General features: G+C 33.5%; 1 protein-coding gene across 1 annotated transcript in view; it reads left to right on the forward strand.

Annotated features, from left to right (window-relative positions):
- The first annotated feature begins 43 nt into the window (after positions 1–43).
- The window catches only part of LOC110024073 (N-alpha-acetyltransferase 35, NatC auxiliary subunit), a 59,059-nt gene continuing 46,276 nt past the window's right edge, over positions 44–12,826 (forward strand). Inside the window, exons 1-3 of the mRNA XM_020723813.1 lie at positions 44–328; positions 6,052–6,119; positions 12,378–12,536. Coding sequence (XP_020579472.1) covers positions 229–328; positions 6,052–6,119; positions 12,378–12,536 — 327 coding nt within the window. The 5' untranslated portion in view covers positions 44–228. The remainder of the gene's footprint in view (positions 329–6,051; positions 6,120–12,377; positions 12,537–12,826) is intronic.

Below are 12,826 nucleotides of genomic sequence, written 5' to 3' on the forward strand. Positions count from 1 at the left end.
GTTCGAGGAAGGCGACAAATGGGCACACGGGAGATACAAAACTGATCCGCGTGTGCGCGGAAACTGTTGCCACTGAGAGGTCTGAACTCGCGTCGCTAAGCCCCTTTTTGCGACAACTGAACCAGAAGAAATCTCAAACAAGGGCGAGTCTAGACTTCGGCCTTGACCTGCGAGGGCTATCTTTGTCTGGAATATTACTGAATCCCTAACGGTTCTGTATCCAATCCGATGGAGGGCCGAGGTGGAGTCGCCGTGCCGGCTTCAATCCCCTCCGGCGACCAAATGGTTTGGGCCGACGCCTCTCCCTTGATTGCTGCCGCATGCAGCGGTGAGCAATCTCTGCCGTGATGTGTTATTGTGTTTTTGTGACATTCCTATCGGTTTTCCCTTTCTCACTTTTCATTTGTACGATGTTGACTGCTTTCCTTCTATGCACCTGGAATTAGTTTTTGGCTGCTTGTTTGTCGTGTGTGAATGATTGAGATGTACAAGGATGTGGGTGAAAATGAATAGATGTTTGCGGATTTTGTGGAAAAAATTTAGTTTGTGGTTGGAAATTTGATAGTATCTTCTCCATTAGTCTGGTACCTCTTATTTTGTTTGACTTAATGTATCTTAATTCTTCATTCATGTCTATTGAATGATGCTTGAGGTGCTGCTTTTATTTTGCACCATCAATTTACACCATTACTAATTATGTTACATTTCATCTACCACTTTTTTTTATAAAGTCAGCGTATTAATTTTATAAATTAACCTATTGCTGCAGCTACACTTTTCATGCACATGTCCTACTCAGTTAAGACTGTTTATGGCCATCTCAAAGTTATTTAATGCCACTCCTAACGGTCCTACCATTTCCAAAAATATAAAAAAAAAAGAGAAAAAATAGGAAAAAAAAACCCACTCCTCCCATATCTCTAATATCACCATTTCTAAAATCTATCCTTTATATAGCATAGCCAATTTAGTTATAATTTTATATATTTTGACTTGAAGTCTTACCCTATTTTCTAATCATATAGTTTACCGAGACAATTTTCTATTTACCTCAAGACATGAGCTTTAAAAGCTAACCTTATATATTTATATATACTCTTCTATTTAGTAAATCCAAGTTCTTATCCTATTGCACATAATTTTACTAGCAATAGTAATTTCTAATCATCAAACTTACACACATTAGAATTAGTCATCATATGCTTAAGTTGTTGATATCATTTGTTAGCAATAAACATTTTTGGTTTCACCGTGTAGCGATGCTTGTATAATTGCGAGAAAAAGGAACTGTATTCTTCTTCAACAACAAATATAGCTATATTGTTTTCTTTTTTACTTTTAGAAGTATTGGGATTTTCAACCAAAAAAATATAATATTCTGGAGCAGATTTTTAATCTTCACTAGATCCAATATAATCATCATTGAAAAAGCCTCAGATCCTCAAATGATTATGATTGATATGCTAGACATTTTCTTAATATATATTATCATTCTTGTGGCAACTGCTGAATGTATATTCTTTAGGTTTTACATGTCTTGGTTAATTGCACTAACAATAAAGGATACATCAAGTTGAGTGACGGTTAAATATACCAGTTTGCAATAAGATATCAACATCAAGAAGAATCATTATTGATTTAATTATTATCGGATGAATGAAAGTTTTCATAGGAGAATTGATAGACTTATACCTAAGAAGACCAACTTCTTCAACAATGTCTATAGTAAATTTCTATTGAGAGATAAATTAATTGTCAACAATAAATATGGCAAGTTTTCGTAGGAGAATCGATACATACAACTAAACCAATTATGCCAAGGGAAGAATACTGAATAGAGACAAGTTAATAAGTCGTATTGTTTCATAATAGATGTCAACAATAATAACAAAGTTTCTAGAACCATGCTTGAGGGCTTTGTGTCAATTCACATATAGGTTTTTGAAGTTTGCAATATTTATGTTTCCCCTAGCAACATATCCAGGTGGTTGCTCTATATAAGCTATTTTGATAAATTCTCATAGACAAATTTATTATTAATATCAATTTGTAACATAGGCCTCCCTTGATTTATGAAAGGAAATAGATAGTTGAATAGATTTAAGTCAGACAACTATTTAAAAAAAATCTTTACAGTAATTAATTTCATGAATGTGTGTATATTATTTCTCTATTAAATGAGTTTTGTGACAATCAATGAAGCCATCAATGAATACCCATGTAAGATAGATTTTGGTTTACAAGTGTTGTTATTAATTTTTAGATTAAACGTTGAAGAAATGCACTTATTTTACTTTTCATAGCATGTTTCTAGCCGGGACCAAGTATGGCTTACTGGCGTGTTTAGGGTATAGTGACATCAGAGAAAGACAAAACAAACTGATGAAATGAAGAGGATTGATGATCAAAGGTCATGAAAGATCGTACTTGGTTGTTAGTTTAGAAGGAACAACAATACGATTTAGATCTAATGCTTGGTGGTAATTAAATCTCAGCATTGTCGATTGATGGAAGGAGTTGTTGTAGAAGGAGACAATCAAGGAATGGGGGTATAAACCTATAAAGTTGGAGAAGCAAGTGTTTGGACTAAAGGTTGTACAGGCACAAGAGGTTTGGTTGTAGGCGATGCGGTTACGTGAACAAAGGGATTGTTTCATGAAAGGCTATAGTGCCATAAACATCTAGTTTTATAGTAAAAGGATCATTGTGTCAATAATCTTTTTAAGTACGAGAATTACTCAAAAGACGCATCACATAACACAATGAGATAATTGATTAGGCTTGGGCAAATGGAATAGAAAAAATGCATATAGCTGAATAAGCGAGGTGTTAATTGAAAAGAAGGTTTATTATGTTGAAAAATAAACCGTGTTATCTATTGAGAATCGTAAAGAACACATGTTTGATTGGTTAGAATGAAGCAAGGTTATGGTCCCCCAAAATTGGTGTTGAACTTGCTGCACATGGAATGTTAAGCTGTGAGCTGTGTCAAAAATTTTGTTGAGATGCATATGCATATGTTGATAGATTTATGATGTCATTCTCAATGGAGAAAGGATAAAGAATTGCATAAAATTTAGTGCATTATTTATATGAAGTGTTTTAATCTGAACTGGAAATTGAACTTTTTTTTATTGAATAATTTGAATACAAATAAGATCTCAAATGAAAATTTTATTAGGCAAACTTAAGTGATTGTTTTGGTTATCAATAATGAAAATGAAATAGCAAGTCACAATGAGTTGGTCTTGATATTTTAGAGTGAATTTAGTCAAAGTGGGTGTACTATAAGAAGTTGATAACAAGTGAAAATGGGGCACATTATTGTATGACAAAGTCACGGACATTGCATTCAAATTTGGGAGCAAAAGTTAACATATTGAGTAAAAACTTGAAGATGGAGAGAATGAACTAGATGATTCCATTGGTAAAGGAAAATTGTAGATAAGATGGTTGAATCAATAACAATAACGTAGAGATAATAAATATCACTGGCTTCAATGCCTATACCAATCATGTTATTTGTGCCAATATCATAAATAACATACTAAGATAAAAGGTTACTAAGCAAGAACTTGTCTCAATCAAATATTTTATACTTTAAATGTTGACAAGAAATTGTGAAACCTAGAGAAAATTATCCATGCTAGGAGCCAACACATCCTTTTCTTAAGATTGGAGGGGTAACATAAGCGACAATAAAAAGTGTGACGAGAGTTAATATTAGTTTTGAGTATAATTATTGGAAGCATTACAATCTAAGTCCCAAGCATACCGTGAAGAGTGCATTTTGCATTAAAATAAAAACAAAAAGTACAAACGGAGCTATAAGCTACACAAAAATAGATCCTGTGTGGTTGGCATCTTTCTCAATCACACTTAAAAAATCGGGGTCACAAGTGTGAACCTCCCAAAAGAAGAACCTGTCCAAAATGAGTCCAGCACAAAAATGGTCTACTTTGTTACATTATCTATGAACAAAAACAAAAATAACTTGTTGAAAATGAAGAAGAAAAGTAGTATCCACTTCCTTGTGGGTATGTTGTCTCCATGTATCAGCTGACATACTATCGCGGTGGTGGTTCATGACGTTCACATTTTCACCTTCAATTATGATGCCTTTAGTCTCTTTCATCCAAGGTTGTAAAAGGGAGCCCAAAAAGGTAATCATATCCGACTCAACTCTCGAGTTGTCCTAATGCATGTAGCAATGTTTTGTCGCAATAAAGACTTGACCCAAGACTTACCTATAGAAACCATTTTTGCAGCCTTGAGGAAGAAATCTCATGAGATGCTGAGATAAATGGCTAGGGTTATAGGAGCAACTAATTATATTTTGAGAGAGAAACATATCTAATTTTTGTTTGGCACTAAAAGTAGTTATAGTGGATCTAGATGTATCTTTTTTTTTAGCAGTGCAGAGAGTTAATTTCTCTCAACATGGATAAGACAACATTTAAAGGAGAGAGAATTGGAGAAATGTGAAGCAAGGCACACAATGATAATATTCAGAGTTCATGTTTGATCTTGTCACTCAAATTCCTTCTCTTATTAATCCATTTGTGATCAAATGTAGATCATATTGGTTCTATGTCAAAGTTGTATGCTCACATCCATGTAGAACAAGACAACGGTAGGAAGTGCAGTCATTGGAGAAGTTACTCAACTCTATGTTGACCAACACAAGCATGTCTCCATCGTCCTTGTCCAGTTTTGCAATGTGAAGAAAGAGGTTGCAAGTGGGTTTGCGCCAACAATAAATGTGAGTAGTTGCAAGAGTTAAAATGTTCATCTGATTGCATGCTCTGGGAAATCAGTTTCAGAACTAGAAGTTTAGGAACATATGGTTTCACGGGTTGAGAGAGAATGTCTTGATGCACAATTGATTTGATGATTATGGTAAAACAAAATCATATTGTTTTTTTGTTGGTGAGAAGCTAAAAGTTTAGATGTGCATGTGAGAACGGGTCAGCATGCGGGAGCTAGCGAATATTATAGGGTTGTGGTAGTGAAGTGAGTGGAACGATTGTGAGAATGATTTGGGAGGGAGACGTGCGGCAGGCGATGGGTAGAGGCAGATTGGGGTATTGAAGTGGGATGGGAGGGGTTGAGAGCAAGAATACTTTTTGATAACATTTTGAACAAGAGAAAAAGCATTTAGGCTGTGTCTCAAAATATGTGCCTATATATAGACATTTAAGGTGAGTACTGAAGGAATAAAATAATGAACTAAATATCCTCCGCTAAGAAGGAATAAAACATCATAAAACATTATCTCCTAAGGATATTGTGTTCCAAGTTTGCCATTACCTTAATAATAACCTTCATGATTGTAAAGTTATCGAGGGAGTACATGAATGGGAGATTTTTTTTGAATGGGTGGCTTTTGATTGAATATTTTTCATACAGATAAAAGATTATGATATGACAGCTCTTTGAAAAACAACACAAAAGCAACATAATTCCAGAGAAGTTTTAGTCCCATTGTGTACAAGCCGGGTTTATTGGTCTATGCGCAAAGCATAAGAATTGCAACTCAATTCAACTATATATCACCATGTAAGCTAATACACACACAATCTTGCAATACAAAGCACATTTAGGTGTTTCTTGCCTTTTTAGCATTCGATACAGGAGCTGTTTTTCAATATTTGGACAAGATAGTTGTTATTTTCTATGCCTGATGATATTCTCTGAATGCTCAATTTTGTGTCTTTGTTTCAACTTACAACCACTTATTTTCACTTTGTTGGACCATCATTGGCATTTAGCTTATTATTTTAGCCTTTAAGTGCGTCATACTGTAACATCAAAGAATGTAAAAGCGCCATGTTATTTATACATCCACTTTTTATCACTAGATGGTTAGCAAAATATATAGTTTCTAATTAACTCAATTTCAGGTGTCATAAACTGCTTAAAAACAAGAAACCGGTACTGTTTTTACCAAGTTTGTTTCCCCAAAGTTTATCAACTCTGTCTTAAAATTTTCCCTAGTTTACTTGTTGATTTATGATCTACTTTTCATCTTAATTCACATTTTTTTTCTAGAGCTTCGTGATGGGGAGCTTATTCATGGTGAGAATTTCAATTTATTTGCTGCTATGTCTGCTTTGGAGGTACTTAAATTGAGCTAACCAGTCTATCATTTTCTTATGTTCTCGTGTGAACCTTGTTGGAGAAACCACAAATTTCAAATGCATTCACTTTTGTCATTTTTTTTCTTGTTTATGCATAAACATTGTCTGCTACCTGCTTATACAGCACACTGGCATGTTACTTTTTCGTGAATTTTACTTCTATAATTTCATCTATGTTTATTTTTTGGCATTAATTGATTTTTAACAGAATTTTTAGTGTTAAAATTATTCTCCAAGTTATTAAGCTATTTAAAATACAATTGATTGAATCTAAATAATTATTCAAATAGTTAGATGATTTGGGGGCGACTCAGACTGCCAGGTTGTGATTGCCAACTTGGCAGCCCCAACCACTTCCCATGGGGTGATTGGGTCATTATCTAAAGTTTTTTCTGTTTTTTTTTTTAAAGAAGTAATAACAAGCTTAATTTAAAAATTTTGCATAGAATTTGATATTAAATTGAGGGTCACTTTATTGAACCATGATTACAGTGCATGAATGACAGGTTACGCATACTGATAAAACTAAGCATTTTTTTCTAATTTTATCTGATAGATTTAAATTTGCAAATTATGATAAATAATTAGTCAATAGGCCATATGGCCTTAACTGCCCACTCAAAGTGGTTAAGAAGGTGCAGGAAAATTTTTTGAATAAACTTCCTAAATCTCTTTATTTCTCAAGTTCTTCACCTATATTATTTTGCAAATTAAATGCATTTTTAAAAGTAGGAAAAAAAGAATTTATGACATTTCTTATACTTAAATGCCTCCAGGTAATTTAATGAAGTCAAAATTTTATTTAGGGCTGATTTTCCTAAAATGTTGTCATAATTATAACAAAATTAAGATGATTTTTATGAAAGTAATATTCATATTTTAGAAAAACGGAACTTTCATATCTAATGAAATCCATTGCATAATTAATTTTTAAAATTTATTTTTTATTCACTCTTGGTTTGTCATCATACGACCCCCAGGGAGATGAGTAACAAATTCTCATATGATAATGTGCTGTCTGAGAACTTAGGAAGGTTTTGGATGATGTTATACAGAGGTGGTGGAAGCCAGTTGAATGACACTCAATAGTCTTTGGACATTGCATGAGCTGGGAGGGGAGATGTTAACATGCTGTCACCTAGTAACCCTAGTGTTTCATGGTACCATAAGGAATTTAGCAACAGTATCTAAGATGGCAGTTAAGCTCTTAGCAAACAATTTGGCAAACCTCTTATCAGGTGGTGTGTTGTTGATGAGTGAGCTAGCAAGCCTGTTTGTGAGTTAATGCTCGGTTGTCAATATGTTGACAAATTTTAAGGTCAGAGTTTTTCCAAGCTTTTATTCTAGGGAGTTGTTGCTTGCCAAGGTTTATCAGGCAATCTTTTTCGTGAAAACTAGGGATGTGTTTCACTGATCTTGCTTGCCACAATAGAATTGCTAGTAGAAAGGATGTTTGTTGACTGGGAAGATTGATAAGGCAAAACAATTGAAGAGATAAAAACGTAGTGAACAAAATTTATTTCTAATGCAATGAAGAACTCAAGGACATCCCTGAATTCAGTTGCTTGGTCCTTCAGCATAATGGAGGATTTTGATGGGGAGGAAGTACTTTTAGAACCCTATACTTCAATCCAAGAGAATGAGAGGGGGGGGGGGGGGGGTTCTGTTCGATTGAAGAAAGAGGAAAGCTAAAAGTCTTGGAAGCCTTTTGATGAGTGATTCTGGTCGATTGAAGAAAGAGGAAAGCTAAAAGTCTTGGAAGCCTTTTGAGTGTTCTTTGGGTCTCTTGCTCTTTGAATGTGATGCCCCTCTTGCTACTGGCGATCCTTGATGTCTTAGTTTTAGCGATAAAAATTAAGAGAAGGTTCTCTATCGATTTTCTCTACTAAAAGGAGCTTTTTCCTTGGTGAAATTGATTAGAATAAGAACAAGATTAAACCATGGTAGAACTGTAGACCTATCTTGTGAAGATCAAACTGTGAGGCGGTTAGTTAGGTTTTAACTTTAACAAGCTAAGGCACTAGCTGTAAGGAGTTTTTTTTATTTATTGTTATTATTATTATTTTTTTTTGTGGAATCTGAAATTGGACTTAATGGGAAGGTGTTTGTAAAGGTATGTTAATAGAGTGGATTTGAGAAGATGTTAAAAGGAGACATTGCGAAGCCAATGCAGAGTTTAGAATTTGACAAATTGACAAATGTGGAGTTTGAAAGTCATTGGATAAATGCTGCAACATCAAGTCATTGGGCTGATGTAAAAGTGAGAAGTCATGTACGGATTATAGGGTATAGTGAAAGAAGTTGCCAAGTTGGTAAATGCTAAGGCTAGTTGTCACCTAGTGAATGTCGTGGAAAGAAGGGATATTGGTCGTATGTGCTTAGAAAAATAGTCAATAGATCACATCGAGAAAATGTATTGATGGAGGGTCAATATCTACCATATCGGTCTTCAAGAAGGATAATGTCGACAAATTAATGTTGACATCAAATTGAACTCTTAGAATTTACCCAAAAGCTATGCAGGTAGTTGGCTATTGGGTAGAGCTATTGACTTGGTTGATTGGGGTGTCCGAGGTTGGGCCTCGATAGTCTACCGAGGTTTCTATTTTTGAGGATTCATTGAGAGTTAAGGTGCCCTAGCGATTTATGAGATTAGAATCTTGGCCTAAGGTTGATTAGTAATGAACTAGATTAGGTTTTTGGCTCTATTAGTCTTGGGTTTTGCATTGGTCTTAAATGAGTTTCTACTTTATTAAAGGCACAGGCTCATCTAGTAAGCCAAAGTGATTTGAGGATTCTCAAGAAAGGTCTTAGCTAGGAAAAGCCAAGGGCTTGGGGCAGGGTGATCTCCCCAAAGTTGGTCTCTTAAAATCAAAGTGCTTCAAAGTATGGCCAGTCGAGAGCCCTCCATGTACTAAAGAAGATCTAGATAAGGATAAAGGGATGCATTTCTTGTGAGGAAAGGGAAATTATTGCAATGACATTGGTGGGGAGAAGATATTATTGCAAAGGAAAAGAATTGATAAAGGCAACAATCATCTTAGTTGGAGACGGGGGCTGCAGTGGAGGGATGTGGTCTATGTTGTCTTTATATTTAAAAAAGGGGGTGACGGTTGTAATTTTATTGCTTTATAGAATTATCTGATCATGGGGTCAATATTTGGTTTTCATCTTCTTTGCTTTTGAGTTGTTATATACAAAAGAAATGTTGCAAAGTTTTTTTTTTGTCTTATTAAACATCTCCACGAATGCTAAATTCTTTGAATACAATCCAATAAAAAAAATTATTGCATATTAGTTTCTAGAAATTAAATTTTATATCCAACATACTTTTTCTATATGCAAATATGAACTGAAGTTATGGGACGAACTTGGTCAATCCAATTTCCTATCAAGCAAGTTCAAATTATTTCTTTCTTGCAAGCGAACTCAAATCAGTTTTCTTGCTGCACAATTTCACTTTTCAAATTGGCATTCCTTTTTCTTTTTTTATTGAAAAAAATCTAATAAATATTTGTTAAAAATCATACAACTGTTTTTAAGTATATTTTATATTAATTAGCTATATAGTTATGGTGCCCATTGCTACTTTATAATACTATAGTAAAAATACATTAATTTTTTGTCATTCTTAAATTTTTACTACATATGCCATCATCCTTAATTTAATTATTTGTCGATTTTTTTAACATCCCTTGTTCCTTTAATGTGGCTTTTCCGACATATCTAATTCTTCTTCTCTAACTTTTACAACCCCTTCATTCACTATTTGTGTTAATTGTGATGAAACTATCTCTTCTATTTATTTGTATTTGCCTTTCCTTCAGCTCCTTAACTCCCTTTGGTACTTTGGCTTTGCCTTGTTTATTTTCTCTTTTTCTATCTTTTTTTATTATGCGATAACATGTTATAGTAGACTTCTCCACAGGTAGACCTGAACATCGCAATAGGCAGCTTCTAGATTTGAGCAAGATTTTCCTTCTTATTACTAAATACTTTTTTATGGTTATACTAAACGTACTAAAAGTGATATATCCTGAGAAGTTAAATATGAATCAACTTTATTTTGGAGGCTATAAAATCCTTTTATGTTCTCTTTTCGCCTTGTTTAGAAAAAGAAAGGCCTTGTGTTTTCTATAGACAACGCTCCCTCTCATTGTCTCTGGTTGTATTTTGACTGGATGCATTATTGTCCCTCTATTATATCTATAAATGAAGAGATTGCCATAGCTCATTTCATTTCTCATTGGAATGTAGGGTATCTTTTTGTCTTTTTATTTGAAAATAAAAAAAGAGGTGAAATAGTAGGCAACATCTGAATGTTACTATGAAAAGTTGAATGCACTTCAATTATAATAATTTCTAGGGAAATTTACATACGTAGCACACAATTCTTATGCATTCATATCTCACATCTAAATTTTCATATTTGCATGCATACACCTTGGCTTTTTAAACTTATGCATGAAAATGGGTATTTCACTTTTAAAAGGTGATAATAATGCTACTTTTGATGTGATATTAAAAATTTGAGTGCAAAGTTTAAGTGTGAGATACATAAATACATAAGAATTTTGTGCTATGTCAGTAAATGCCCCTACTTTCTATTGTGAGAGCACGATAGTTAAAAATATCATTTTCTTTTTGCCCGACAGGGTTGTGAATGCATATTTGACAGTATTTTTAAGATGAATAAAACATCATTTACTTTCAGGAAATCATATTTTCCAACACCTGCTTTGGATGAAACATAGGTCTCTTTTAGTACAATTTCTCTAATATCCCAAGGTCCTTCTTAGGCTGTAAAAACTTTGGAATTGACCATATTCCCAAAATTAATTTTTGCTTCCCTCCTTTGTTGTGGATGTTAACCAAGAAATCAAATACATGCTCTTGGAGTTTCTAATTCAATAAAATATCTTTGTAAAGATGATGGCTAGACAGGCCAGGGCTTGCAGTTAATGATAATGCTACTTATAATAGAGAAATTGCTAGAGTTCATGTCAGCTACTTTGCCGATTCATTCTTCTTTGGTTCTACTTTTATTAAAACACAGATTTAATTTTGGTATTTCATGGCTATCTGTATATCAAATTAACTATTTGTATTATTTAAATTGCTAAAAAGAACATTTATTATTATATTATATTTACTCTACATTCTTTCCATGAGTAACACTATTCATTTGAGACTTAAAGTTAAGGCATTTCCTAAATATTTGCCCAATTGAATACTACTATTTGTGGGTAACTTAGAGAACCACTACAACAAAGATTTCCTATCATAGATTATTGATGGGATAAGGTTGGTTTGATTGATAAATTTTTAATTTCCTTAGAAGATCTTGCATTGATCATAACTAAAAGTGTAATTAAATGTTATATTTTTTCGTTTACTCTTTAACTTCGTTCATTCATGATAAAGTTTGTTGTGATATGTTGCCAAAAATTTTGCATTTATCTTCACGATGTGCTTTGCCATGTTCCAGGTCGAACCTTTTGTAAGATTGAGTCATTTCCTCTTAGTGATTAAGGTTTTGTTTATCTTAATGCAAAGTTATATCTAATACTTTAGGATTATTTCCATAAACTTCGCTGCAGTAGTTTAAAGAATTTACTGAAATATTATTCTTTTTGTAATGAAGTTATAGTTTATATTATATGGATGACCTTTAGAAATCTGATCATGCTTGTTCTAAGTTTGTTGTTTTCATTGTTAACTCATTTAGCAGACCGTGCTTGGTCAAATAATAGTCACAAACACTCATGTACTTTTACTAGTGATATAGAAGTTTGATACTTCACTCATTTTTGCATGTATGAGCTGTGCAGCTTCGGACTATAGTTCTTCTTAGTTAGTAGCATTCATCATTTTCCCAGATGTTGCTTTTGTTTTGATAAAAGATATCAAAATGTCCCCCGACCCTTGCCATTTTAATGTCAAGGTGTATAAAAGTTTCAATTTAGTCCACAAACTCTTTTAATATGGGTTGAAGTAGTATTTGTGGAGATTATTTGAGCCCGTAATAAATGAGCATAGGATTGGCACTTTTATAGACTATGGGGCTAAAATGTTCTCATATAAATAATCAGGGGATTATTTCGTTAGTTCTGTCCTTTTGCTTTCATCAACATTTTCGGCCAATACTTGCAACTATATTTGCATAACTACCTTATATTTATTCAAAATTTTTTGAGATATTCTAGTGGTTAAATCCCCATGTTTGTTCTAATATAGATAATGGATCCCAAGATGGATCCTGGGATGGAGAGAAATGGTTTCCACTCAGTTGAAGAAGCCATTGAAAATGGTGCTGCTCCTATTCCTTTCAGTTTAGATAGGACAGTCGATATTCAATGCTGTATTGATGTAATGGACCACCTTTTGTCGTGTGAGGTATGGTCTGCTATATGTTACGCCCCTTTTTAGGAAAATGTACATACATATCACTTAATTCTTACGCGTTTACATATCTTACCTTAAACTTCAATTTTACATACATACCACCCTATGCATTGGAAGGTGTATTTTAATTTTTTAAAGTGAAAATGGTGGTATTTTTGCTGTAATACGAAAGCTTTGGGCCAAAGAAAAGTTTAGTTATTAGATATGTAAATACATAGGAATTCAGTGTGATTTATGTAAATGCGTCTATCTTTAATCCCCAAAAAGCTCATGCTGTCATG

Source organism: Phalaenopsis equestris, unplaced genomic scaffold (assembly GCF_001263595.1).
Source record: "Phalaenopsis equestris unplaced genomic scaffold, ASM126359v1 Scaffold000244, whole genome shotgun sequence".
Lineage (NCBI taxonomy): Eukaryota > Viridiplantae > Streptophyta > Magnoliopsida > Asparagales > Orchidaceae > Phalaenopsis > Phalaenopsis equestris.